Source organism: Camelus ferus, chromosome 9 (genome assembly GCF_009834535.1).
Source record: "Camelus ferus isolate YT-003-E chromosome 9, BCGSAC_Cfer_1.0, whole genome shotgun sequence".
Taxonomy (NCBI): Eukaryota; Metazoa; Chordata; class Mammalia; order Artiodactyla; family Camelidae; genus Camelus; species Camelus ferus.
This window is the reverse complement of record NC_045704.1, coordinates 22,170,027-22,194,895: the sequence shown is the minus strand read 5'-3', so window position 1 is coordinate 22,194,895 and position 24,869 is coordinate 22,170,027. Positions and strand designations below refer to the sequence as shown.

The following is a 24,869-nucleotide window of genomic DNA, read 5'->3' as shown; positions in this document are numbered from 1 at the left end:
GAGACTGACCTGAGAGCCCTAGGATAGGGGAGGAAAGGGATGGATTAAGAGGAGAATGAAAAATGACAGTGTAAAATGGTGAGAGAAGCGCTCCCCACACTCCTCAAATCAGAAGTACCATCAGCATCTAAATCCTTGCAGACCACTTTTCTCCTGTGGAGTCCTGGGCCTCCAAAGGGAAACTCCATTCCCAGCATCCAGAAAATGCTTTGAGTAAAAAAGTGAAAAGATCTTCTATGCACCCATCACCAAAGGCTATGACATCCCTGCTCTTACAGCCCTGCTGGAGCCTTCTCTTTTTAAGTAGGACTGATCTGGATGCAGCAGGGCTGTGTATTCCACTCTCATCCTGCTCCTGCTGCCAAAGAGATTTTTAAAAAAAGTTTTGGTGAAGGCTACCCAGCTCTTCAACCTCACCGACATCAGAGAAGACAAAGGGAGAAAAGCTTCCAGGTACTCTGTCCAAAATGAACTTTTCATTCACATCCACCGGTTGTAGGCTCTGTAAACAAAAATTCCAATGCCCTTGCTGCTGCCCCTGCCACTGTTTTGGGGGGGGGGAGGAGAGCTGCCTCCACCTCCTCCCTTCCTTGCATAGTCATTGCTGATGACTTAGGCTTAGAGAGGAAAGTACAGTCCCGACTGAACCACAAGCATTGAGGGATAAAACTGAGGCCACTTCAGACAGCAGTGCCACTCAGCCTGCCGGTTTTTCTCCCTGCCTGGGGAGTGCATGTCAGACAACGTGATTGTGATCACTTTCATTATGCATATGGCAGATACTGCCACATTAGCAGTCACTGACTGCTGACCTGTCTGCCAAGCCCCCTAATCCTGGCTTCCCCTATACCTAACCCATATGAGATAGTGATGAAATGAAATTCTTAACTTTCCTTTTGCTGTTTCTGCTGAATCTCTTTCTACCTACAGTTCAAGCCCATTGCGGATTCCACCAAGAAATGAGAATGGAGACCCTTTCCATTCCAGTCCCTCAGTCTTAGCTGTAGGGTCTTCTATTTCTGATCTCCTTGCACCTCCTAGAATCACAGTCATCTCCTTCAAGCCTGCCTCCTACAAAATTGAGTCACCTACATATATGGTGTAGATTTTCCTCTCTTTTCCTTATAAATCACTCTTCTAGTCACTGCCACCAGTACCCCCATCTTCACCAGCCAACCCATCACTGCTTCCATAGTCACTTCCACCATTGCAGCCAGTACACCTGCATATCCAGTATGCAGCTGCTTTGGAGTTTGGTATAACTGACATAAGCACCACTGCCCTCTACAGGAGGTCCCTTCAGGTGTCCCTTAGGTTCCAGTGTTTGCTCCCTCCCGTTCGACCAGGTCCATCCCAGTGTGAAGCAGATATCCTCTGCAAGGGCTCCAGTCTCCACAAGGTCTCCTGCATTTAGGGTCACGGTGCTCCACTCCAATGGCTCATCTTCTCTTTAGTCCACAAGAATCCCTCAGCCACATCTGGGCCCCGATGGCCAGCAACAGTGAACCACTTTTCCGTATGCCTCTGTGTTTACTGTCCTATCCACCACTGACCCTGCAGCCTCCTCCATTCCAGCAGCCAGCAGCTTTGCAGATGGGGCATCCAAGCCTACCTTTGACACTGATGAAATTTACATGGGTATCACACCTACTTCCAGTCTGTCATCTTCCAGTCTCCCCTTATCTCCAATAAAAACTTTCCCCCATTTTACAAGGTGCTTCCTCATTCTGAAAACACATTGCTCAGTGACAGCATAGCCTCAGCATCAGTCCTCACCTGCTTGCCTGTACAGTAGGTCAGCATCCCAACTCCAAATTTCAACCCTCCCTTTGACCTGGGAGCCCCTATCAATCTACATATGGGAAAAATTAACATCAACCCTTACCTGATGCCATACACTAAAGTTATCTTGAAATGGATCTAGATGTTAATGTGAAAACTACAATGATAAAACTTCAAAAGGAAAATGCAGCACAAAATTTTCATCACCCTGAAAAGGGAACACTTTCTTAGATAGAACATAAAAAGCATGACCAGGAAAATAAAAATGCACTAACAGGAAAAAAAATGATGAATTGGACTTCATACAAATTAAACACTTCATATCTTCAGAAAAATCCATTGGGAAAATGTATAGTTAAGTCACAGATGGAAGATATATGTGCATGTTATGAAAGTCTTGTAAGCAGAATATATGAATAAATGTTACAACACTTGAGGACTATTTTAGAAATCTGCCTACCAGAGTGAGTATATCTAAAATCTACTTGAGTATTTTAGCCTTTAAAACACTTTCTCATATACTTGTCTATTTTAACAAGTAAAAATACAACAACAATAATTATAAGTGCCACTTGAAGAAGAAGAAAAAAATGCACAGACCCCAAAGTTCAAGTTAACACATTTCCTCTCTTTTTTCCATAAAGGTCAACTGGGTTAACTGCTCATTGACCAGAATGTTACCTAACCTTTCCATTTACTACTCATTGATATTGTTGAGTTGAACTGGTAACTTCACACTATGAAACAATATGCGAACTGTGGTAAGATATGAAAGATACAGGATTCAGAGGAAGTTGTAAGATTGAAAAGGAAAAAAAGAGAATTTTTTTTTCTGAAACTGAAGCTATCTTAACAGCCTCCACTGCATTAAACACTGAAACAAAGAACAAAAACCAAAACTGATCTATTACAAAATATAGACTTTGCAATTTTTATTCCCTCATCACAATCTAGTAAATAGCAGTAGATAATGAAATGATTTTTCCAAAAAGCTTTACTCACTTGGAAATTTTTAAACACTCATGAACAACGTCCAGATCAAAGCAGAAACTCCCAAATTGAATTGGTGAAACAAACACAAAATAATGCAAAGGAAAACACCTCACAAAAAAGGGATTATAGGGGGCAGGGGGTGGGAAGGGACAGACTGGGATTTTAAAATGCAGAATAGATAAACAAGATTATACTGTATAGCACTGGGAAATATAAACAAGATCTTGTGGTAGCTCATAGCGGGAAAAAGAAATGTGACAATGAATATATATATGTTCATGTATAACTGAAAAATTGTGCTCTACACTGGAATTTGACACAACATTGTAAAATGACTATAACTCAATAAAAAAAAGTTTAAAAAGCCTTTAGACGTAGTGGAATCTGCAGGCAAGACTGTGACAACTGCAAATAAATCAAGACAGCAGAAAATTTTGAACACTTTCTTTTGTGAACCTGTCAATGAAACAATAAAGAAATGTGTCAAACCTCTGATTCCCTATTTCAGGAGGCATCTGTGCAACAATAAGAAATAAATGTAAGAATGACTGACAGCTTTGTATAGCCACTCTGAAACTTTATCTGCCTCATAAAATACACATTTTCAATAAAAACAAAGATATTGGAAAAAAAAAGAATATCATCCTAAAGTCATTGTTTTATGAGTAGATGTTGGTACATAGATGAAATTGACCATTATCATGGCAGAGAAGGCTAAATTTTCTTTGTAAGTGTTACAAAAGTTTTTAAACATTAAAAAAATTTTTTTTGAGAAAAGAATAATGTTAAGGTAGGGGTCGTGGCAGAGAATGGGAGGATAGGTAGTGGAGAGAAACGAGGCAAGAAAAATCAATCAGCAAGCAATCTTGAGTGAATAAAAGGCTTGGGGGAATATACAGGCAAAAGCCACAGGCCCTTTTAGGAGCAATTTCAACATCCTCTAAAGGGAATTTCATGGACCATGAGACCCCAGTTCCTGGGGCACATTTGCCTGGACTATGGGAATCAGATCTAGGTCAGGTCAGTCAGATATCCCTTCCTACCACCCCCCGGCACGAGCAGGCAGGTCAGCACGGAGACAGAACACTTCAGCCCTTGGAGAGAATCACTCATGGGTGGGTTGCCCTGGCTTCCTGTAGCTGGCAAGTCCCTGATTTGTTCACTGCTCTGTCTCTGGGTTCAGTCAATCTCTCCCTGCCCCACCCTCACCCACAACCCTTCAGGAATTGCTCCAGTATAGGTTTAGTTCTGGCTGGTCTAGACTTCCACATAAATACAGACATGCAGTATGCATTCTTTTGTGTAAGTCTCCTTTCACTTAGTCAAATGATTTTTGCTTCATCCTTATTGTTTCTTGCCTGTTATTAGGGATTCTTTCCTTGATAGTTGGGTGGTCTGAATACTTCATGATTTGTTTTTCTATTCTCTTATGGATTGGCACCAGAGATATTTCTAGATTTTGCTTATTATGAATAAAGAACCTATGAACAGACTGTGCCAGCCTTTTTGTGTACCTATGTTTTCATTTCTTTTGGTTAAGTAATTAGGAGAGAAATTGCAGAATCAGAATAGGTATATATTTAGTTTTACGAGAAACTGCATGACTTTTTTTCAAAGTGGTTGCACTATTTTATATTCTCATTAGAAGTGAGAAGGCTTTCAGATGCTCTACACCCCTGAGCACATTTGGAACTGTTAGACTCATAACCTTTATCCTTTCTGGTGGTTGTGTCATGGTATCTCTCACTGTGGTTTAATTTTAATTTCTCTGATGACTAATGGTGTTGAGTATTTTTGAAAATGGCTTATTGAACATTTGCAAATCACCTTTTGGAAAGGGATTGTTCAAATGCTTCACCCACTTTTTATTGGATGGTTTATGTTATCATTATTATTATTTATCCTAAAGGGAAGAAGAGATTCAGCAGGAACAGCAAAAGGACAGTTAGGATTTGGGCATCTCATTTCATGGTCAGTATTTCATGTGAGGATAGGTCTGGGGGCAGACAGGCTTGGGTACCTGGCAAGCAGGGCAGCTGGATCAATGTCTAACAATAAGGCAGTAGCTGGGACCTGCAAGGTGAAGGTGGCCAATGGCAGTGTCTGCAGTTGCCTCTGAAGGCAGGAAGAGAGAACAGGCATTGCAGTCTGAAGTGGCCTCAGTTTTATCCCTCAACATCTTGTGGTTCCATTGGAGCTCAGCTTTCTTCTCCAAGCCTAGGTCCTCACCAATAAGCCTAGGAGGGAGAGGCCCGTCCTCCTGCTCCCCAAAACAGTAGCAGTGGCAACAGCAGGGCAATGGGAATTTTTGCTTACAGAGCCTCCAACTGGCAGATGTGGGTGGAGAATTAACTTCTGGACAGAGCATCTGGAAGCTTTTCTCCCTGTATTTTCTCTGATATCAGTGAGGCTGGAGATCTGGGTGGGTGGCCTTCATCAATCTCTTCTTCTCTCCACCTCTTTGACATGAGTGGGCCAAACAGCCCTGATGCACTCAGATCAGTCCTCCAAAGAGATGGGAAGCCTCCAGTGGGACTATAAGAGGTGTGGATGGCATGGCCTTCGGTGATGGGCTCATTGAAGATGTTTTCACTTTCTTACTCAAAGCGTCTTCTGGGGGCTGGGAATGGAGGTTTCCCTGAGAAGGCCCAGGACTTCACCAGAAGGAGGTGAGGACTCCACCACTGCTCTGGTGTCCAGGGTCCTACATGGTGATGGTACATTCTTGCTGCTACAGGCCAGGCCGGTAGCCACCATCCTTCCTTTGCTATTTTGTGTCCTCTTAGCTCTTCCTTTCCTAGGGCCTTCAGTTCAGCCTCCTTTAAGCAGAGATCTAGCCGTGACTGGATGACCCAGGCCTCATCTGCTTAAGTGCCAATCAGAGAAGAGTCATTTTGCACCCTGGAGGAGGAATCGTCACCATTCCTGAATAGAGGAACATCTTGGCAGTGCAAGCAGACAGCCGTGGCTTCTGTGATGGGAAAATCAGACACACACACACCACACCAAGGTAAGGACCGCCGCCTGAAGAGGAGCACAGAGCCTGTCAGATCAGATCTCAGCTTAGCTTCTTAGCTACGATGTGAAACTGCGGTTGCAGCAAACAGCCTGGGGGGAAGAGGAGGGTTAATTCAGCTCAGACAGGGTAGCATGGCGGGGCGGGGTGCGAACGTGCCGAGGAAGTTATCCCTGAAGAGAAGTTTGAGCCCTGAAGAATCCTCGAAGTGGGCCGGCAGACTCCGGTAGGTCTCCTGGCTTCTGATCCCTCCGCGGCGGGGCGCGCTCTGTCCAGCGGACGTTGTGCGACACCACTGGGACACGTGACAGTAGGGTGCACGAGCAAGGGCACGAAGAAGTTGCAACAACGGGCAAAGGGCGAGGTCCAACGGCCAAACCCTATCTGGCCTCTAACCCTCTGGGAGTTTGAGAAGATGTGAAGGGCTGCGGGTGTTTAGACTCAGCTGTGCCCCGCGCGCCGTAGGGACCGTTCGGGACCGTTCAGGACCGCGGTTGCTCGGCCCCAGCACGCAAGTCTGCAGGCCGTTCAGCTCCTGGTCCACCGACAGTGGCTTCTGCAGTCAGTACCAGAGCGTCCTGCAGCTCTTTCCTCGGGGTCACCGGAGAGCAGAACCTGCCCTGAGTCTGAGTGAGGAGCGGCCCAGATCCGGGTGGGGACCAGGCTCACCGAGAGGGCGAGGTACAAGAGGCCCGATGCTGCGCTGTTTCCTGGGGTGACATCAGAGCATCACGGGCACAAGAAGCTGGGCCCTTTTCCTTTTAGGCAGTTGCTACTGGTATCATTTTACACTTCCCATCCTGCACTACATTTGCTCCCCCCAGGATCCTCTCCAGGCAACTCTCCAAGTCCTGAAGTCAGGCAACTCCTCTGAAGCTGCCTTGGCGAGACTTGAGCCTAGAGCCTCACCAGCTGGGCTGTCAAGGCTTCTGAGGTGAGGGACCCCAGCCTTGAGCTGGCCTGGATGCTGCACCTCACATCATCCCTTCCAGGCAGGCAGGTTTTCTTCCCTTAGTTTTTACAAATTTGGTGAAATGGCATTTTAGTTCTAGAACTTTCCTCAATTCTTACAGATGGAGTGGCCTTGCCAGGATTTGACCAGACTGTGGTGCCCTCTCATCATCTAGGCATCATAGGTAACCACTTTCTATAGTCCTTAGGGTTCTTAGCACCATGGCACAATTATAAGGAGCACACACACTGTCTACTAGGAGGTTTTTCTCGTTTGGTTCAATGCAGATGTCACCAATGGCCACAAGGGGGCCTCAAGTCTCTTCCGAAGGTGTAGAACAGGGGTTGCTGTTGTCTCCTTAGGGCATTTCTCTTCTGACTGAGCCACGTGGCAAACTGTGAAGCTCTTTGTGACCTGTCTTCTCCCAGGGCCAAGGACAGGAGATGGCACATGAGCTGGGTCCAGGGTCCATCCTGACCTTATGGGCCTTATGGCCCAAGGGCACCAATATCTCTTGTAATAATTTGATCAGCTCTTAGCTGATCTGGCCAAAATTGACAATTTATCAATAGTGATTTTTCCAGTACAGTAGCTGGAAAAATAGCTAGTAGTATATATATATATATATATATATATATATATATATATATCTCCATGAATTTAGGTCTTTTAAATTTCTCTCAGCAATGTTTTGTATCACTGTCCACAAACTATGGCCTATAGGCTAAAGTTGGCCCCCATTTGTTTTTACAAGGCCAGTGACTAAATATAATGTTAACATTTTAAAAGGGGTTTTAAAAATTAAAAACAAAGAATATATGAAAGAGACCATAAGTGGACTTGCAAAGCCTGTAATATTTACTATCTGGCTCTCTAAGAGAAAGTTTGCAACCACTGTTTGTAGTTTTCTGTGTATTGATCTTGCACAGCTTTTAATTTATTCCTAAGTATTTCATGGGATTTGTAAATACTATATCTTTTCAATTTTAGTTTTTTTTTTTGGTTGGAATCATTTTTAATATTTAAATACAAAAAATGAGCACTGAATTTTTTTTCTCTTTTACACACACACACACACACACACACACACACACACACACACACACACACAGGTCTAACAGCCGAAATATGCAGAGGAAATGAGCTCCTGCTCTGTCCTCCACAGTCCCCATCCTGTGGCTGAAGCTGCTACAGGCCCACCCTTCCTCCCCTTCCAACATACATGGAAATTCACAGTGGCTGCTTCACAGTGCAGCTGTAATGCATTTTGTATTTTATAGTGTGCATGTCCCTCCCCAACATCTCTATTCTTAAAAGTAAAACCATTGTTAACAGTCAGGGGTACATCCTTCCCAATGGCATCAGTTTCTACCCCACAATGGGATAGTGAGGAGGTCTTCTAATAAGGAGTAATTTAGTGAAATAGGTGGGATGGCCAGAGCTGGAGCAACCATCTGCATTGCTGCCTCTAGTATCACACTAAGGACAGAAGAAATAAGTCCGGACAGCGTGGCAGGCACAGTTGCAAGTTGGGAGTCTCTCCATGAGAATGTGGGGAGAGTTCTCCCCACCAGGTTTAGGATAGATCAGTGTGCCAAAGTTAAAAAAAAAAATCATCCAATAATTAGCAGTTCAAACACTATTGAATTTTCAAACTTCTTCCACCAAGACAGGTCAACTATAGCAGTAACAATCTAGATCTTTCCAGGAAGTGAAGGTAGAGCCCCTGGCATTCCTCCTGACAGACCTGTGTTAGGCCCTAGAAGTATCTGCCGTTGCTGCAGTTGCTGCTGCTGCTCCATCTGCAACTTCTCAGTCTCAAAGACGACAGGAAGAACCAGGATCATGAAGGAAGTGGTTCCAATCCACAAGGCTGCCCTGGAAAACCTGTACATTTTTTGAGCCACGAAGAGGGAGAGATCAAAAGTAGCTGCAGTCGCGGACCGGATGCTCTCCAGGAACATCTCTGTCAAACTCCAGAGTCTCTCCGACAGGGTCTCATCTAGCTCCTCGTCGTCTTCCTCTTCCAGCTCCTCTTCAGGCTTCTCAGCATCGCCTTTCGGAAGCAATTCCTTCGGGGACAGGGGCGCCCCTGGGCTGGCCACAGGGGCGGCGGCAGCCATGGCTGTGGGGTTCAGTTTAAGCTTTCAATTGCTCATTGGTGGTATACAGAAAATACATTTTAAAAAATGCATATTGACTTATATACTGAGACTCTGGTAAATTCTCTTTTGACTTCTAACAGCTTCTTCACTGATTTCTTTAGGATTTTCTACACACACAGTAATGTTTTCTATGAGTCACATTTAAATTAAAATTAAAGCCATTTGAATTTCTTCTGTTTTAATCTGCATGTCTTTGAATTTCTCTTTCTTACCTTTACATTTGCAGGGACCAAAAATTGTCAGCACAGCACTAGCACAGCCAACCACACAGCTGTCTGTGAGTAATTTTCTCCTAGGTGCAAGGACAGGAGATGCAAATCAGGTGGGTGCAAGATCCACCCTGGCTGAAAAGCCTTATGCCTCAAGGGCACCAATATCTCTTGGAGTAATTTAATAGACCAGCTTTCAGAGTCCTGGGTGAAACTGACAGATTACTAATATAAAGTTGCAACCCCACTAGTTGACACATACTCACATACACACAGATACACAGATACATATGTGTATTGGCATCTGGTAGTATACATAAAAAATTTTTTTATATATATGTATATATAACATTTATTTCTTACATGCTGTATTTGCTACAACCTCCAGTAAAATGTTGAATGTAAGTGGAGACAATGGACATCATTTTTCAGGTCCTGTTCTCAGGGTAAAAGCGTATGTTGTTAACTGAGTATTTTTAGTTTTGTTTTTTTGGTTTTTGGTGTTTTTTTTTATGTGCATATTACCATATAAAGGAAATTCACTCCAGCTCCTATTCTGTTAAAAGATTTTTTTTGAAAGGAATATTAAATGCAGTCAATTAATTTGTCATATGCCACTGCGAACATGGGTGTACAAATACCTGTTTGAGTCCCTGCTTTCAATCGTTTTGGGTACATACCGGGAGTGGAACTGTTGAATCATAGGTAATTCTATGTTTAAATTTTTGAGGAACTGCCATGAGGTTTTCCACAGCAGCCGCATTGTTTTAAACTCCCATGAGCAATGCACAGACATTCTAATTTCTACACATTCTTGCCAACATTTGTTATTTTTTGTTTCATTGATAATAACCATCCTATTGAGTGTGAAGTGATATCTCATTGTGGTTTTGGTATGAATTCCCCTAATGATAATTGATATTGAGCATCTTTTCATATACTTACTTGTAATCTGTACCTTGTTTTGGAGAAGTCTATTCAGGTACTTTGCCATTTTTTCAGCTGGGTTATTTGTTTTTTTGTGGTTGAGTTGTTCTTTATACATTTTGGGTATTAATCCATTATCAGATATATGATCTGCAGGTATTTTCTCTCACACTAGAATTGTTTTTTCACTTTCTTGAAAGCATCTTAAGTACAAAAGTTTTAAATGATATAAAGTCTAGTCTATCTATCTATTCCTTTGGTTGCTTGTGCATTTGGTGTCATAGCTGTTAAATTATTCCCAAATCCGATGTCAGGAAGCTCTTCCCACGTGTTCTTCTAAGCACTTTATTTTGAAGTCATTGATTTAGGGGCAAATTAGAAAGGAACACAAAACAGCAGTGGAGCTGGGATGCAAAAAAGGCTTCGTGGACAGTTAGAAGTGACTTGCCCTTGTTGGAGCATACTTAAGTCTCAGTACACCCTGCTGAGACAGTTGTGGGCCATGAGACCCCAACTCCTGGGACACCTGTGCCTGGACTGTGGAAATTTGATCCACATTGGCTCAGTTAGATCCCATATTCCTGGAGGTTAGTCGGCACAGGGAGAAAACAGCACAGCCCTCGGAGAGCATCACTAATAGGAGGGGCTGCCCCGGCTCCCCTCACCTGACAAGGCCCTAGTGCACTCCCTGCTGAGGCCCAGCTGCACCTCTGGGTTCAGTCCATCTCTCCCCTCCCCCAATGCTTCAAGAATTATTTCCACTACAGGTTAGTTTTGATTGTTCATGTAAATGAATTATATTCAGTTCTGTACTCTCTTTTAAAAGCTTCTTTCACTCAGCGTGTTGTTTTTGTAATGCAAAAACATTTGAAGTTGATAAATTCCTGTTATCACGAATTCATTCCTTCTGATACCTGAGCAGTATGAATATACCAGAGTTTGATTTTGCATTCTGTATGTACAGATATCTGAAATATTCCTAGCTTTATCTACTACAAATAAAGCTGCTATGAATTTTCTGGTACAAGCCGTTTTGTGGACATGCACTCTTATTTCTCTTGGGTAAATACTTAGGAATGAAATTTCTGGGTCAGAATAAGTTTATGGGTAATTTTGTGAGAAACTGCATGACCTCTTTGCAAAGTGGTTTTACCATTTTGTTTTCTCACCAGAAGTGAAGAAATGTTCCACGTGCTGCATGTGCCTACCAACATTTGGAGCTGGCAGACTTTAAAACTTTATGTACTCTTGTGGGGGAAGGTATAGCTCAAGCAATATTTAAAAAAGAAATAAAAGGAAAAAAAACCCTTTATCTATTCTGGTGGGCACGTAGTAGCATCTCACTGTGGTTTAAGTGTCATTTGCCTGATGACTAATGATGTTGAGTACTTTTACATGTGCTACTTGGACATTTGTGATTCTTTCTTGTAAGAGAATTACTAAAATGTTTTGCCCAATTTCTTATTGTGTGACTAGGCATTTTATTACTGTAGTAGTTTAAAAAAAATATATCCTGTAAACCAGTCCTTTGTCAGATAACATGTTTTGCAAATATTTTCCCCAGTCTATGGCTTGCCTATTCATTTTTTGAATTATGTATTTTTTGAGGTTTCCTTTTTAAGTCTGAATTTTGTCTTTTAGTGGTTTTTAAATAAAAGGTTTTTATTTTAATAGACTCTCATTCCTTGGTATTTTGTTTTATGGTCTTTTTATTCCTAAGAACTCCTTCACATCCTAAAGCTATAATCAGAGTCTCTAAAACTGTGTTCTAAAACTTTTATAATTTTGTTTTTAATATCTGGCCTCTTGAATTCTTCTGGAATGTGCTTTTGTGATGGTTTGAGGTGAGGATGTCAGAATCTCCCCCCATGCACAGAGCCAATATCTCAACCACATGTACTGAGGATTCCAACATCCGTCTACAGTCTCCATTTTTATTCTCCCCACCCATGAATTCCCCCTCTGTAGTTTCTTTCTATAGTTCCAGTGACCAACAATCACTGATGAGTCATAGATTTCATCCTAGATATTTTCAGTAAGTACAGAGTGGCATGAATTCTTTTTTCCATTGTTACTCCAAACCCAAGAACCTGGATGCCAAGCCCACCCTCTCTGGGTGAAGCGTGAGTGTGGAAGAATGCCTGGCCTAAATCCAATTTAAAGAAAAAGGTATGAAAGAGATACTTAAAACACTTTACAAACATTAAAATTATAAAGTATGCTTTGCCCACGGCAGGGATGATCTGGCCCACAGTGAGATCCGATGGTGGGAAGAAGCCAGAGTGAGCCCCCGTGTCTCCCCTCCCAGGCTGCCATCCCTTACCCTCCCAACACACAGGCTTCAGAAGTCAGTACAGGAAGCCAGCAAGAGCAGCTACTTACGTATCCTATTCGTTGAGTCTCAGAAATTTTTGAAAAGTTAATCCTGGTACAACCTGATGCCACTCATACAAGTCAGTTCTTCCACAGATAGTGAAAGAACAAAGGCATGTGAGGCAGGGGGTGAATTAACATGAAGGAGGCTTTATCTATTTAATCGGGAGAGGAAAGTGAGAGAACCATTATGGAAAGTGGGGAAGGGGGAAGGGGGCAGGTAGGCAGCAGGGGGAGGGGAGGTCCTACCAGTCTCAAGACTAGAGGAAAACTGGCCCAGAGTTTGGGTCTTCCAAGCTAACAGTGGAGCGCAGCACGGTTGGTACTTAAAGATCTCTCTCTTCTCTCCGCAGTGACCTTCTCAAGCCAGTGTGTGGACCTCTGACCAGCCTCGTCTGAACCCATATCCTACGGCGTATACAGAAGCCCCTGGAGGCATTGGGCTTCCAGCTTGCTGTAGGAGGGAAAAGAGCAGGTCAAGTTTGTGTGGCGTCGCTGGAATGGGCTGAGCCTCTCCCAGCAGAGCGGTGTTTATTCACGGTGCACAGTGGTCATCTGCTGTCATTTCTAGAGGAAGCTTTTGCCTCTGGGCTGTTGAGTTTCTGGTTCTTTCACCAGAAGGAAATGAATAGGTTGGTGATTCAACACTTTGCATCCCCACTGAAGTCCTGGCCAGGGCAGGTGACGAGGGTGCCTCAAAGACAAGGCTGAGGTTTGCTGTGCCCACGCAGAGGCAAGTTCACTCCGTAGGTAGGAACAAGTGTGTCTGAATCACAGGTATCTTCTCAGTGGAGTTGGCTCCTAGAAAGTAAAAAATGGGTACCCTGGCTGGGTAGGCCCCAGATGTTCTGATTGAAGGTGAGGATAGAAGTGTTTTCCTAAAAATGTATGGTGTGGTCCCCTCTGGCTGTGAGACATGTGCTCTGGCTGTGAGCCCCTTAGGTGCTCTGAATGATGGTGGAAACAGAAGTGTCTCCAAACACAGGTACGGTGCTCTCCCCTCCAGTTGCATCACCTGCCCTCTGGCCCGGAAGGTCCCTCATACTCTGGCTGGATTCATGAACAGCGGTATCTCCAGTCACAGGTTGGGTGCCAGCCCCTCTGACAGTTAGCAGCTGTGCTTCCCTAGGCGTCTGACCGAAGGCTGGAACAGAAGTGTTTATTGGCTAGGTGGGCCCCAAGTGCTCTGTCCACATGCAAGAAAAGAATGAGGTGCCCCAAAGATGGACCTGGGTTTGCAGACAGACACAATGACCTCATAGCTGCTGCTACCTCGAGGGGCCGAGTTGCTGATGGTACACTCCCACTGCTACGGAGGTCCCTTCTCTGACAGTCCTGCCTTTGGCTCACTATTTGATCATCCTCCCTCAACAGTTATGGTGCTGCACCTTCCTGTTGCGACACGTGTGTTAGGAACAGGTGGAGCCCAGGTGCTCTGACTCTAGGTGGGAGCAAAAGGGCCTCCAACACAGGTGTGGTGTTGAACCCATTGGTGCTGCAGATGTGCTCTGGTCAGGTGTGTCCCAGGTGGTCTGACTGTGGCCAGGAACAGAAGTTATCTCCTGCCCAGTTATGGCACGGGCCCCTCCCACTGCACCTGATGTCCAGCAGCTCAGCACCCATGTGATTAAACTCGAGCAGAAGCAGCCGTGTCTTGGGCATGCGTATATTCTCAGTGCTGCTGTCTCCTTCGGTAGGAACAGGCGCGCTTGGCTGGGTGGCCCTCAGGTGCTCTGACTGCAGGCAGGAAGGAAAGGTATTCCAGGACAGATTTCCACTCCATACTACTGGTCTCCCTAACTGCAACGGGGGTGCTATAGGCCGACAGGACCCTGGTGCTCAGGTCTGAGCCTCCCCCAACATGAGCTGCGGTGCTGGATGTTCTCCTCAGCCTTGCTTCAAAGCTGGGTTCCCCGGACATGGAACTGGGGTTCGGGACAGACATAATGATCTCAAAGCTGCCACCACCCAAAGGGGCCTGGATGCTGATAGTACATTCCCACTGCTACGGTGGCTCCTCCAGACATCCTGCCTTTTGATCACTATTTGATCATCTTCCTCCTATACTGTCCCTTTTCTGTGAGCTCTTAATGCCATGAACCCAACCTCCTTTAAGCAAGGATCTGGGGAGTGACTTGTCGGCCCAGGCCTCATACAGGCAGCTGCCTGCTCAGGAGCAAAGTGGAGAGAGTCACTTTGGCCCTGGAGAAGGGATCTTTACTTTTCCTGAGTGGCTGCACATCTTAGAGTTGCAAGAACACAGCACCATCATTTGGAGAGTCTTACCAGGACACCTTGGAGAGGATCCATGAGTCTCCCAGACTGGATAAGGCCTCTGGGGGCAGTATAAAACTGAGGCGGTAAAGGCCCTGGGGCTGGGTAGAACCTCCTGGGAACAGGGTGGAGGAAAGGCACACGTGCTGCAGAGAGATCCCTGCCAGAAGGGTGCACAGGGAGGGGGAGCTGGGCCTGGCACAGGGGCCGGGCAGGAGTGACACTCCCTGAGGAAGTTGCCCATGAAGGGCAATTGAACCTGGGAGTGGAGTGCTGAACTTGGAGAGCTCTGCTAGCTACCTGCTCCTCCAAGGTGAAGCCTGCCCTGTTCAGCCTGATGCTTGTGACACAGCATTGGAGTGTGTGGCAGAGAAAAGGCCTGCCAGCAAAGGGGGGTGATCAAAAAGCAAGAGAGGGCAGAGGGCGAAGCCCAGCCGCCCAGCAGAGTGTTCGAGCTCTGAGAGCCAGCCTTTTGCAAGTGTTTGGCACCATATGTGCCCCGTGGTCTGGGGGACTATTCAGGATTGTGGACTCTAGGGGCCTGTATATCTGTCACCTCCAGGTCTGCAGGTTCCTCAGCACCTGGCCCAGCCAGTCCCTATGATCTCCCTCACCTTCTTCCCCAGGGTCATCAGGGGGCAGAGTCTGCTCAAAGCAGGGGACAGTACCAGAGCAACTTAAATCCTGCCACGACGAGGCTGACTTGCAGGAGTCAGGGTAAGAGAGACGGGAGCTGGGGTCACAGGGGTCAATTCTGTTCTGGTCATTGCTAGTGTGCCCAGGTGGCCTGGGACGGCTGCAGGAGGACATATGCTAAGGCAAGGAGGAGAGACTGAACAGCTTGGGTGCAACTTACCTCAGTCTCTTCTTTCAGGCGGCCACCGCAGACCACACCAGTGTACCCACACACCCTTCCCCTCTCATGCTAATAGCTCAGGACTACCAGACACTGCCTCCTCCAGGGACCTCTCTATTGCTGCTCCAAGTCCAGGAGCAGGCGTGCCTTCTCCATGGCCACCTTGGAAAGGTGCAAGGCCCCAGCATCCCCAGCTGGGGAGTTATCTAAGGTGGGGCCACAGCACTCTGACCTGACCTGCCCAGATGCTGCACCCTACAACATCCTTCTCAGGCAGGCAGTTTCTCCTCACCTCTTTTTACAAAGTTTACGAATTACAAACTGCCTTTAACCTTTAGAACCTTCCTTGGGTTACCCACATGGTAGTAAAGAAGCCAAGATTTGAACACCCCGTCTGTCTGATTCCAGAGTTCATGCATTATCCGCTTGACTGTGGTGCCTCCTGTTCATGTAGGCGTCACAGGTGACCATTTTTATAGTCCTGAGGGTACTTAGCACCATGGCACACGCACTGCCTAGTAGGAGGTCTGAATTGGTTCAATTCATAAGGCACCCACTGGGCTCCGGTATCCTCAAGCTTCTGGGAGCACCAGAAAGTAGGACAGAGAACAGAATTGTCAGCATCACCCCTTCAGGCATTTCTCTGCTAAGCGAGCCATGCAGCAAACTGCATCGCTGTCTGTGAGCTGTCTTCTCCCAGGTGCAGGACAGGAGGTCACTTAACATAGGATCCACCCTGGCTGAAAAGTCTTCGGACCCAAGGACACCATCTCTTGTCATAATTCCACAGATCCACTTTAAGGATCCTGATCAAAACTGACAACTTACCAGTATTAAATTTTCCACTCCGCCAGAATGGCACATATTTACTTATATTTAGGACTTTTAAATTTTCTTTCAGAATATTTTGTAGTAGGGGGGTTGACAAATTACAGCCCATGGGCCAAGTTCACTCCACAGCCTATTTTTGTAGTCCCGGTAATCCAAGAATGGTATTAATAGTTATTAAAGTTTCATTTAAAAAAAAAGAAAGAGAAAAACAGAAAAATACGCAGCAAAATCATATGTAACCTGCAAAGCCCATAATATTTACTCTCTGGCTCCTTACAGAAAATTTTGCCAACATCCCTTTTGTAGTTTTGGTGTATACATATTAACATTTGCTAATTTACTCCTAAGTGTTTTGTAAGTTTTTAATACGCTATCATAAATGGTATCTTTTAAATTTTAGTTTTTAATCATTCATTGGTAGAAAACACAATTGATTTTTATATACTAACTTTGTATGCTGAAACCTTGCCAAATTTACTCTTTATTTCTGGTAGTTTCTTTGTAGAGTCCTTAGAATTTTCTATTTACACAATCATGTGTTCAATGAATAAAGATAGTTTTACTTCCTCCTTCAAAGGTGGCCAAGACTGAATGGATTTATTTACAGGTTTTAAAAAATGAGTTCAGTAATGTCCTGATCTAAAACCAGAGCTTGGTTTTCTGTCTGTTAAAACAAGTTTTCTTGGATTACTGGTCTGCTCTTAGTAAGTGATTACGAAAGATTTTTCTTTATCTTTTAAATAATAGGAAATGGATTTTGTGTCTTATCAGAATAATACCTGTGCTTAATGTTAACCTATATCATAACTATTTGAGAGAACTAAGTCTTTTCACTTTTTAAAAAGAGCCGAGGCTTTTTACATTTTTTAAAATTTTGCCTTCTGAAAATCAAATCCTAAAAGAAATCTTTGTTGAACTGACCTTGAGATTTTCCAGAGGGTTCCTGGAAAAATCTCAACATTTTTTCTTTCACCTTGTAAAAAAAGAGATGTTAAAAAATTAGATATATTCGATATGCTAAATTGCATGGGAAGCGTTGTCAAATAAGGAGTGATGCTCAACCTTCTTTAGATTATATTAGTATGGGTAAATGTAATTAATATAAATACTTCAGGAATTATATGAAGTTCATAGATTTGTCAATACTTTTGCTGCCATGATTTATCCTGGTCATTAGTCATAAGATATTATTTTAAAATATTGTATTCTAGAGAAATAACCAAATTTCCTTGTCAAGTGAACTCTCTTTAACCAAGGCCATTTCAAGTCTTTTGTCATTTATAGATAGTTTTTGTTTTACTCTGAGTCTTCCCTGAAAGCATTTGAAATCAGCTACCAGCCAAAATAATTTGTTTTTTTTTTCAGCAGAAAGAACTATCTCAGAAACCTATAGAAAGAACTTTGACATGTACTCTGGAGAACACGTTTCTAATGGCATTGCTTAAATGACTTTGAATCCATTCAATTGGATTACATATGGCTTTCTAAAACACTAGTGGAGAAGCTGGTAGGTTCATGAAACTGTTAATCCAAGATCAGGCAGAGCAAGAATTAATTAAATGGGATTGCATGAACTGATGAAAGATGATTACTATTTTTATTTGGAACATTGCTTGTTCTTTAATGTTCCATTCTGGATATAAAGATATATATCCTTTTCCTTTTTTTCCTAAGCTATCTATAACTCACAGAAATTTAGTAGATTATGCTTTTGTAAGTAAAAATGAAATACTTTTCTTTTCTCCCTGCCTGATACCTCCAAAATTTAGAAACTCTTATTGATCTTATTTTTATGGCAATGTAGTTATCTGCATAAGTTCAGTGAGAGTTGGTCTTCTTTGTTAACAGGACATAATTGGAAACATTGGCTATATTACCAAGGCTTCCACAGGAATCTCATATTTGAGAAAGATGCATAAAATAAGGAACTGAGGTATGACCTTCCATGATTATGAAGCTCTCTTGGAAAAACCTACCTGCTATCTGACTTAACAGTGTCCCTAGTCTTACAGGAGAGAAAAGATGGTCACCAGGATATTTTGGGGTTCTCGAGAATGAAAAAAATTGTCCAAATTTATATGGACTGAAGGCAAAATCTGGTGGTGAATTCTTTGCCTGGCTTCCTAGCCTTGAGAGGCTTCTAGAAGTCTGATCTAAGATTCCTCAGTGGAAGTTACACCAAAGCAAACTTAGAAAGACTTACGTGGTAAATTACCATTCTTGCTGCACTTAAGCAAGTAAGGCCAAATCTAACAAGATCGACTTACTTTGTAAAGAAGAATCAAAAGGGGGTTGAATATAGAGATTTTATGTTTCAAGTGCAACCTTGTGAGTTAGTAGATTATGATCCTGTTCATGTCTTTGAGCTGTTTTTCACTGTATGTTCTTACTTTGACATTTACCTGTAAACTGAACTGGATCCTGCCTCTTGTATATTTTGTCAATAATTAACATTTCCAGTTTTTCTCCCATTTTCCTGACTTGGCATCACTAAGAACTAAAATTGCCCTTTTCCCAAAGTCCCGCAAGCTGGAGCTGGATGACCTGATATAAACTTCAAGTAAATCATCACAACAGGTCTTGTAAGGACAACCTTTGCACCTTCTGTTGTGTGAGCCATTCAGAGAAGTTCACCGGGATGTCCAACACCCCCACCAAAGACAAACTGCAAAAGATGCTTTGAGGTGAACATCTAGAAATCTCCTTGACTGGTTGCTCTCAGGACTCAGAAATTAGGTTAATAGTCGGCTCCAACCATTGATCCCTTCCCTCCCTTCCCCTCTTGTTTTCTTAGAAACTCCTTTCTTTAGTTCTTGACTGCTAGCACCAGCCAGCAAATATCTTCTACTACCCAATCTCAACAAATGGCTCAGCTGGTCCTTAATGAAGAAAAAGCTACCAAACAAGATATGGGCTTAGATTGTACAGGGGAAAGAGGAATGCCTCTTTTTCCCTTGGACAAGAGGAGGTAATGACAAAGACTCTGCTGAATTAAACTTAAGTCAGGCTCCTGAAGCCTTCTAGGCCTTGACTTTGGCGTCTTTCTATGTCTGGCCTGCATTGCCCAGTTACGGCAACAATCTTGGTAAGTCAGTTTAGCCAGAGTCCCCTACACTTGATATCTAATTAAATTCTCATTGCCCACAATCTCCCAGGTGTTATCTGATCATGCTGGCCTGCCTTTGGCAAGAATTACATTAGGTCTGTTTAAACGGAGTCTCCCTTACCTCTGATGCTTCCTCTCAATAATTTTCCATCCACTGACTGCCAATCTGTTCCTTGGCTATAAATCCCCACTTCACTTGTTGTATTCAGAATTGAGCCCAGTTTGATACTGAAGTCTAATTCTCCTATTGCAATAGTTCCTGAATAAAAGGTTTTTTTTTAATTTAACTATTGTTTAGGGTTTTTTTTTTTTTAACATACGTAAGCATATCAATTAAGAAATACTGTCAGGATACAACAGCATTGCTCCTGGATTGGAAACAATCACTGGCTACCCAAACTGGGAAGTCTTCTGTTTGAACCAGAGGCACAGCACCACCACTGTCCACTTAACACCCCTGCCCTATTATCCCCCTCATGGCATTGCCTGGAGCTTTTTCTTGCTTGTAACCGCACAGTATTTGTAACTGTATTATGGTAACCTAGAATAGCTTCCCTCATGCTAAAGCACACTGTAGCTTGATTTTAAACTGCACATGTTATTTCTTTTTTTCTCTCCTCAGAGCACTCCCCCTCCGCCTTGAGCACCTTTTGTTCCAGGCACCAAGATATCAGAGGGCCCAGCTCATTAACTCTAGGTGCAGAAGACTCCATCACTGGATTACAAGGACATCAGTCCAGTGATTTACAAGGCCATCTGCAGAAAAGGAACACAGCCTCCTGCATGTGCCAAGACACTTATCAGAAGCCTTGGTCTCCAGACTTTCCCTGTATAACTGCTTAACTACCCCTCCCTGGACAGGCTCACAGTCTCTAAGGCATTTAGCCTACTATGAATCCCTTTGTCTGGCAAAGCAATAAAACCATTTCTTTCTACCCTCCCAAAATGCTACCTGGGTTTCTATTTCGGCTATAGGCACACAGGCCATTTTTCAGCAACACTGTCATTGACAAAATAAACTGCAGCTCTCAAAATTCAGTCTACGTATATTTAAAAAAGAAACATAATATTAGCTCCCAGATAACAGGGGACACATATTGTATCAGACTGACATTGCGTTGTTATGTGTCTATTTACTTTGCAGCTTTGGAGAACATCTGAAACAAGGGCTCTAAAAATTCCCGTCAGCAATTGCATACTACGCTGCATGAAAATCTGAGTGCGTACGTATAAGATGAGTGAGATCCCCTCCAGTTCTCTGAGCTTCCAGGCACCACTTTCCAGCACCCCGCCCTTCCCTTGGCGCATGCCCTGTGGCTTGCAGTGGGTGGGCCTCGTCTGGGTCCGAGGCCCGCTGGGAACTACGTTACCCAGACGCCCCCGCGCCGTGCGTCTCGGGTTCTGGACCAATGAAGTCTCTGGGGAGACGCTTTTCTGTGAGGGTGACGCGCCTGGGCTGGACCTACAGCGTTTTTCTAGCGGCCGTCGTTTAGGGCGCTCTTCATTTTGTTCACCGGACCTAATTCTTGACTATATTTTTGACGGGGCCCAAGATAAAGTAAGCACGAAATGTGAAAGTAGATCTTGTTCCCTCTGACGGGGCGATTCTGAGGCCTGGTGAGAGCGCCGCTTGGGGTGACCGCCGTGCCTGAGGCAGGCGGGGGTCGGGGGTCTGGCTGAGCCCGCAGCACCCGCGTCTGGTTGCCGGCCCTTCCTGGCTCCAGTCAGCCTACGGGCTTTCCCTTGGTGGACCTCACGCAGGTTGCATTTCCCCAACCCTCCCCCACGAGAACGCCCACTCATGAATCCTAAAGACCCAAATGAGTGGTGCCTGCTCATTTCACTTTCAGTCAGGTCTTTTGTGCGGGACTTTGGTGCATTCCTGGGTGGGGTCGCCTTTTCAGGCACTTGGTGTAGTTAAAGTGGAATAGTGTTACACGCAGAGCGACCATGTAAAGGCTTGGAAGGGTAATTAAGTGGGGTATTGGGAGAAACCTGGAGCCAGTCTCCCATCTACAGGAAACAGATTGGGAGTGCTATGGCGACCCGAGCAGTTAAGCTTTCATCTGAGGGTGCTGGTAGCCGTGGAGGGTTTTGAGCTGATAGACTTGACCTGAGATAGGGTTTTAAAAGGTCCCCAAAGGCAGCTCAAGGTAGAGTGGACATGAAAGTGAAGTGGGAGACCTTGAGAAAAAGCTACTGTCACAGAATCCCGGAGAGGTACCATGAAGGCTGGACCAGAGCAGTGGCCAAAGAGATGTCAAAGTAAAAAGTGCACTGGACAAAGTTAAACAGGCAGAGAAGACTTTATTCAAGACTGTTGGAATAGGGGAGGGAGACTGGACTCCACTGAAACAAAAGGCAGGAGGAGTTTTAAGTGGTGGAGGGAGCCAGTGGAAAAGTACTTGGGGCCATTAGATGGGGAGGTTGATCACTGGGAACTGTGGAGCATATTGAGTTTTTCCTGAGTTTGTAAATCTTTTCCTCTGTAATTAAGACATATATGTTTTCTAATTGGTACCTGTTAAAATTAGGCTTCTCCCACAGAGACAGAGATAGGGGTGCTGTATCCTTTAATGTTTATATTTCAAAGAGATGTTTCTCAAATCTTTGAGAAAAATACTTACCGGGTTGTGAAAGTGGCATGAAGCTGGGAGATTTACGTACGTTGTAAGGGGCAGATAAATAATTTACAATTGGCAAATTTCCTAAAGTAAATGTTTTAAGAAAAGGGAGGTAAGGTCTTACAGTCAGGAAAAAACCTATCAAAAGTTTAGTCAAGCTGAGGGATGTTACGGCTGTTTTGGTCAGGGAGTAGAAGTGATGTAATACAAGGTACACTTGAAGGATGGAGAACTATTTTAAGGAAAGAGGACTAACATCTACCCGTCAGCCAAGGCCTATCCTCTCCACCCTCTATTTTAATTTATGAACTATTTATTTCAAAAATTTTAAGCAATCACTGTTCCTCTAGATGTCTACATACAGGCAGTCGGTTAAAATTGAAAACATGGATTTAACAAGTTAAATTTATGAAAGCACTTAATATTTAGTTTACCTCTTAACATATAACTAATCAGTATACTAACATACTAAAATCAAAGTTCTTAAATATCATAGTCTCTTAAATGCTTAAAGGTAGCTGAAACACATGTTCAAAATTTCAAAATTCATCACTTTCTTTGCATAGAGAACACTGACAAAAGCCTTAATTCTGTGTATAGTGATAGCACATAATCAGCACTTAAAATATACTAAAACCAGCCCTCTGAGGTTGGTTCCCTTACTATCCGCACTTTATAGAAGAAGGCACAGAGGGAGAGTTGTCCAAGATCACACAGCTGATAAGAGACAACACTAATGTGGAGAAAAGGGAACCCTCATACACTGTTATTAGGAATGTAAGTTGGTACAACCACTGTGGAAAACAATATGGAGGTTTTTCAAAAAACTAAAAATAGGACTACCATATGACCTAGCAATTCCGTTCCTGGACATGTATCCAAAAAAGAAGAAAACAAACCACAAAATTCTAAAATATACATACACCCCAGTGTTCATAGCAGCATTATGTACAGTTGCCAAGATACAGAAGCAACCTAAGTGTCTATCAATAGATGAATGGGTAAAGGAGATGTGGTATGGACTTGGCAGGTATTATGCTAAGTGAAATAAGTCAGATAGAGAAAAACAAATACTGTATGATATCACTTGGAATCCAAAAAATACAGCAAGCTAGTGAATATAACAAAAAAGAAGCAGTCTCACAGATACAGAGAACAAAGTAGTGGTTACCAGTAGGGAGAGGGAAGTGGGGAGAGGCAATAAAGTGTAGGGGATTAAGAGGTATAGACTATTATGTATGAAATAAGCAATGACGATAGACTATACAACACAGGGAATATAGCCAATATTTTATAACTATAAATGAAGTATAACCTTTTAAAATTGTGAGTCACTGTATTGTACACCTGTAACTGATATAATATTGTATATCACTATACTTCAACTTTTAAAAATGCACAGGAAAAAAGGCTACACCAATGACTGAGGTTCATAAGTTAGTCATTCAAATGGAGGTCACCTTGCTCCAGGGCAGGGATGAGGGGTGGAATGAACCTTAAGACCCCATGATGGATGCCCATTGCCCACAGTCTTGTTCTTTTCACAGGGACCCATGGTTGCAGAAGTGCTTATGGGCCATGCACAGGTGAGTAGAGGGTATTTCAGGCCCTTGTCCAACACATTTCCCACCTGTATAGTCTCTGGGATTGTGGTGTCCTGGAACTCAGCACCTGCCACCTTCCTGGCCACTGTGCCTAAGGCCCCGGTTCTCTGAGGTTCAGGGTCCTGACCCCACACCAGGAGTTATATGAGGGGGTTTCCATTTCTGAAAACCAATGAATACTGTGAAGAAGGTTTTATAGGCACAGAGATCAGCATTTGCAGATACTTGTAGGTGAAACTGAGTTGGCAGAATTCAGGGAACTGTGCATCTCAATTATGTCTGGTGGGACCAAAGAGTGACGATGCAGGAGTCAGGCCTAGAATGGCAGCCTTTGGAACTGTGCCTCTATTCTGAGGTTGTTAGGAATCTTGGACTGTTTGAAGTAGAGAGAGGTGATCTGAATCAGGATTTACCAGACTCTCTGGCTACAGATTAGAGAACAAAAAGAAGTGAGGGAAGAAGGTACTGAATGGTCCAGAGGAGTACTGGTAATGACTGGATCAAGGTGTTGGCTGCGGACATGGGAGGAACTTATGATTCCTGGGATTGTTTTTAAAATAGGTCTGACTATGCTTTATAACACAGAGAGTAAGAAGGAAAAGAAAGGAGTTGGGATAACTCCCAGGTTTTTGATGTCTGCAACTGGAGGGAGGAAGATGCCATCAGCTGAGATGGGGAAGTTGGTTGTAGGAGTAATTTTCAGAGGGCATATCAGGAGTTAGGTTTGAATATACTGAGTATGAGATGTTCTGCAGACTTCTAGGTGGAGGGATTGAGTGGACAGCAAGGTGCACAGCTCTGGATTTAAGGATGAGGGTTCAGGTTTAAGACACCATAAGGTGATGGCATGTGTGTGGACCAGGGTAGAGTTGTGAGTCACTTTTAGGAGGGGAAATCTTCAGGTCATGGTGGCATTTGTAGTAGGAGCAAGGAACGGGAGGGCATGGCTAGAGGACTGGGCCTTGAATGGGGTTGGTGAGCATCACAAAGACAGATGAGGGAGAGTAATGCGTGTAGGGGATGAGGAGATTGTAGAGTAGAGAGAAACACCTCAGATGGGGTGACTACAGGACTTTGTTAAGAGCTGCAGGATCCACATGTCAGTGAGTCCCTTTACACGTGTGAATGGTGGAAAGGACCTCCTGGCCAGCTCGAAC

At 43.8% G+C, this 24,869-nt stretch overlaps 2 protein-coding genes across 2 annotated transcripts in view; one reads left to right on the top strand and one right to left on the bottom strand.

Moving 5' to 3' along the window:
* Nucleotides 1–8,323: 8,323 nt before the first annotated feature.
* Nucleotides 8,324–8,866, bottom strand: LOC102524267 (mitochondrial import receptor subunit TOM22 homolog). Its single transcript, XM_032488178.1, has one exon. It carries the CDS (start codon nt 8,864–8,866, stop codon nt 8,438–8,440), a length of 429 nt encoding a protein of 142 aa, XP_032344069.1. The 3' UTR covers nt 8,324–8,437.
* A 12,032-nt stretch (nt 8,867–20,898) lies between these two features.
* Nucleotides 20,899–24,869, top strand: part of ZNF30 (zinc finger protein 30) — a 92,359-nt gene continuing 88,388 nt past the window's right edge. Inside the window, exons 1-2 of the mRNA XM_032488060.1 lie at nt 20,899–21,042; nt 23,656–23,694. The gene's annotated coding sequence lies outside the window, so the exon portion shown is untranslated. The remainder of the gene's footprint in view (nt 21,043–23,655; nt 23,695–24,869) is intronic.

Excerpts from the sequence above, each read along its gene's own strand:
- LOC102524267 (XM_032488178.1), bottom strand. The coding sequence starts at position 8,866 with ATGGCTGCCGCCGCCCCTGTGGCCAGCCCAGGGGCGCCCCTGTCCCCG.